A 4,423-nucleotide genomic window follows, 5' to 3' on the forward strand; every position below is an offset into this window, starting at 1 on the left:
AGTAACTGCGCTGCCACTGAACTAGAAAGTACAAACAACTTAGAAGTTGTTGCCTGCATCCAGCTATTGATACTAGAGAGTGTTTGGCTCAATCTGTTGACAGTCAATGGATATGCTGAGGAGGATGGAATATCTAGAGGGGTGGAAGTAGATGGTCCGGAGGCAGACTCTGGTATGGCTGTGGGAGGCTGAGAAGAAGTGAATACTACTACTACTGGCTCTTCAGACTGGCCAGTAGAAGTAGTGGCTTTGCCTTTAGGATCTTTGGCTTTGAGGTTTTCATTAGCCTTGAGGCTGTACCATAAAAAGGGCATCTTGGGTTTCACCTTCACGTCAAAGTTCCTTTCTCCACATCCTGGTCTTCCAAATACATTGTAAGGAAATTCGGGAAGGGGTATGATCTGTCGCCCTTATTAACCACCCTAGTGATCACCCTAGACATGACATTCCCTACATTAATCGGTAACCCCACCATAATAGCCGCCACCAATATCTCCCAAGAGACCGGCATGGAGTTTTCATAGGTAGTGGGGTCCAGCCTGCTGCATACAAAAGTCTCCCACTCATTCGCCTCAAAGTTTAGGGTCTTCCTCAAGATTGCAACTCTTGATGTCAACCATGCTGGTGTGGTGCCCGGTAGATCCAAATATGATGCTAACCATGGATGGGCTGCCTCATCAAGTGCCAACTTCTCCAATATAATGATTCATCTTCCTCATTAAAGCCCAGATACTCATTTATTGTCTTCCCATGAAACTTCACTTTCAAGTTCCGCACTTTAGTCACTTTGGTATCCCTCTTGATTTGGGAGGAATTGGCGTAAAACTCTTTGACTAAGTGCTCGTTTGCCTCTGATACCCTGCTGGTGATGTAATCACACCCCACTCGTTCATTGAATTATTGCTTCACGTTGGGGTTGTGTGGCAGGAGATCCCTCTCTATGAATTGGCTCTCAACAATAAGCGACCTTAGAGGCCACCATTCCCAGAACTTGTGATAAGCTAGCTCACTGACGAACCACTTTTGTCATACCTCGGGGTTTCTACTTCTTTCCACACCCCCGGGTTAGGGCACACCCCCTTCCTCGTCATCCGGTACCCCAGCATCTACATCCTGCCCAGGTGACGAAGGTGTAGGTGAGGTTATAGCTGAACTATCACTACTTTCAGCTGAGCCCTCAAACGACTCAGAAAAAATCTGAACTGAAGCATGAGCAGTAGGAGAGGCCGGAGGTGTAGGTAAATCTCTCAAATGATGCCTCTACATGAATTCAGGTACATACTCCGGCACTGAATCAGACTCAGATGCCTCCCGGGAGGGCAAGTACTCACTTCCCTCAGAATGGGAAGCAGCTCTATCTGCAACTTTGATGAGTTTTCTGGTTTCCCCAATTGCTTTCCGAACTGCTGGGGTCAATTTGATCATTCCTCGTCCCCTACCCCGGGAGGATTATGCTCTACCCTTTTATTTGTCACCACCTCCTTTGGATTTAACCATTGTCTCGAAGTATATCAGGTGAACTTGTTAGTGCAAAGACTAGAAGAAGCAGTGCAGAAAAATAGTTTACAATGTAAAGCAAAACTGCAGACCGCAAAAAATGCACTGCGATCGTGAAGGCTGCATCGTGGACCAAAAAAAATCAACCGCGGATCGCGGAGAGGTAGGGTTAAGACTACCCACTCTTTGATTCAATAGCATCGCAGACCGTAAAAAATGGAGCGCGGCCGCGGTAAGTGCACCGCAGACCATGAAAAATGACACCCCTAACCGAGGTTGTCAATACTTGAAAATATCTCAAATGATAGAGGACCGCGGACCACAGAAAAACAACCGCGGACCACGAAGGTCAAATTTAGGCTCATCACCTAGGGTTTCAAATTTTTGTGAAATTTAGCATTAATCAACGCGTTATCAACCCATTAGGTAGTTAATCACTATTTCTAACTAATTAAAACCTAATCTAATTAACACTATGGAACCCCAAGTTAAAATTGAAAGAAAAAAAGAAGAAGAAGAAGAAGTAATAATTATCAAATTAAAAGAAAATAAAAACAAAATTAAAGACTAAGGATAGATTTGAATTAGCAGAAGTGAGATGCAATACACATGAAGTTCAGTTCTTGTGTTGTGCAAATTAGGGCATGAGTGAACAGTAGTCTATAGTGATTGATAGGGCAAAAAGTGTAAAAGGGGGCCCTGAGGTCTTATTTATAAACAAGCCCTAGGACACACTTATTCTTACCTACCGCAGCCGCGGTAAATGCACCGCGGACTGCGGTTGTGTAACTCAGAAGGGCTGTTACTTTGAGACCACCGCGGACCGGAAAAAAATGCTTCGCGACAGCAGTGGACCACTGCGGTCCGCGAAAAATGCACCGATTACCGCGAATAATTTCCGCCCCCGCAATAAGGCCACTGCGAACCGCAAAAAATGGAGCGCGGCCGCAGTCCAAACTTCAGGAGTTCCAAATTTTTCTAAATTAGTCCTGCACTGCATCAAACATCCGTAAACACATCTCACAACCAGTTAGTTCAAAAGCAAATCCTACACTAAGAAGGAAATCAAAGAAAAACACATGGTTTGCCTCCCAAGAAGCGCATGATTTAACGTCGCGGTACGATGCCGGTTACCATCAATCACTTGAGATGGATCATTCCACCACATGGTTGTCATCAAACTTGCCAAGATAGTGCTTGAATATGTGCCCATTAACTCTAAAGATCTCATCATTTTTGTTTTTCAAATCAAGAGCACCAAACGGAGTCACAAGTACCACCTCAAAAGATCCACTTCATTTTGATTTAAGCTTACCCGAAAACAGTCATAACCGGGAATTGAACAAGAGAACCAAATCATCCACCTTGAACTCCTTGCCACGAGCATACTTGTCTTAAAGATACTTCATCTTGTCCTTATACAAGGACGAACTGGAGTAGGCATGAAACCGGAACTCATCAAGCTCATTAAGCTGCTCCACCCGAAGATTTGCTGCCACATCCCATTCAAGATTTAACTTCCTCAAAGTCCACATGGCCTTGTGCTCTAACTCGACCGGTGGATGGCAATCTTTTCCAAACACCAACCAGTATGGAGACATACCAATCGGAGTATTGTAAGCATTCCTATAAGCCCAAAGAGCATCATCCAGTTTCTTTGACCAATCGGTCCTATTTGCATTAACCGTCTTTGACAATATAGTCTTGATCTCCTGGTTGGAGACTTCAACTTTCCCACTAGCTTGAGGATAGTAAGGGGTAGAAACCTTGTGATTGACACCATACTTTACAAGCAAAGTGTCAAATGCCTTATTGCAAAAATAAGACCCTTCATCACTAATGATTGCTCTAGGAGTGCCAAACCGAGTAAAGATACTCTTCTTGAGAAAGGCCACAACTCTTCGAGCCTCGTTGTTGGGTAAAGCCACGGCCTCAACCCACTTTGAAACATAATCAACGGCCACAGGGATATACGTGTTGCCACAACAGCTTACAAACGGACCCATGAAATCAATGCCCCACACATCAAATATGTCAACCTCGAGAATAGTGGTGAGAGGCATCTCATCCTTCTTTGAAATTCCACCCACTCTTTGACATGCATCACATTTTTTCACTAGTTCACTTGCATCCTTGTACAATATGGGCCAATAAAAACCATAACTTAACACCTTTGAAGTTGTCCTCACCCCACCATGATAACCACCGTAGGGAGAGGAATGACAAGCATCCAGAATACTCAATTGCTCCTCGTCCGGAACACATCTCCGGATCACACCATCATTACAGATATTGAACAAGTATGGCTCATCCCATTAGTAGTCCAAGCTATCCCATTTAAGCTTCTTCCTTTGGTTAGAAGAGAGCTCTTACGGAACAATACCGGTTATAAGGAAATTGGCAATATTCGCAAACCAAGGCATACTATTCACAGACACAGAGAGGAGTTGCTCATCAGGAAATGAATCATTAATCTCGAGGCCATCACGAGGCCTCCCCTCCTCCTCCCAGTGGGACAAGTGGTCCACCACTTGGTTCTCACACCCTTTCCGGTCCATAATCTCCAAATCAAACTCTTGAAGCAATAAGACCCATCTCATCAACCGAGCTTTGGAATACTTATTCATCATCAAGTAGCGGAGTTCGGCATGGTCGGTATGAACTATAACCTTGGAACCCATGAGATAAGGCCTAAACTTCTCCATTGCGAATACAATAGCCAACAACTCTTTTTCCGTCACCGTGTAATTCACTTGAGCATCATTCATTGTTTTGCTTGCATAATTGATCGGAGCCAACCCTACACCACTACAAAGTAGCGAGAGTGATCGAAGCAGCTTTTACCTGAGATGGTCGGGATCGAATCCAAAGCGAGCTATAAGTGGGAATTGGATTCCTATCTAAACTAGAGATGTGTAATTACTCT

General features: G+C 44.3%; 1 protein-coding gene across 1 annotated transcript; it reads right to left on the reverse strand.

The window, feature by feature from the left end:
- Positions 1-1,489: 1,489 nt before the first annotated feature.
- LOC138876979 (uncharacterized) lies at positions 1,490-4,202 on the reverse strand. Its single transcript, XM_070156295.1, has 3 exons — positions 3,871-4,202; positions 3,101-3,588; positions 1,490-1,536 (listed from the first exon to the last, which is right to left on the reverse strand). Exons 1-3 carry the CDS (start codon positions 4,200-4,202, stop codon positions 1,490-1,492), a joined length of 867 nt encoding a protein of 288 aa, XP_070012396.1.
- Between the last annotated feature and the right edge of the window lie 221 nt (positions 4,203-4,423).

This window comes from Nicotiana sylvestris, chromosome 1 (genome assembly GCF_000393655.2).
Source record: "Nicotiana sylvestris chromosome 1, ASM39365v2, whole genome shotgun sequence".
In the NCBI taxonomy this organism is placed as follows: domain Eukaryota; kingdom Viridiplantae; phylum Streptophyta; class Magnoliopsida; order Solanales; family Solanaceae; genus Nicotiana; species Nicotiana sylvestris.

What these genes read in the sequence shown, in the direction of transcription:
- LOC138876979 (XM_070156295.1), bottom strand. Translation starts at nt 4,202, where the DNA reads ATGGAGAAGTTTAGGCCTTATCTCATGGGTTCCAAGGTTATAGTTCAT. An exon ending in CTTATAACCGGTATTGTTCC is followed by an intron (nt 3,589 to 3,870) that starts GTAAGAGCTCTC and finishes TGCATGTCAAAG; the next exon opens with AGTGGGTGGAATTTCAAAGA. An exon ending in TGCTTACAATACTCCGATTG is followed by an intron (nt 1,537 to 3,100) that starts GTATGTCTCCAT and finishes TGCTTCTTCTAG; the next exon opens with TCTTTGCACTAACAAGTTCA.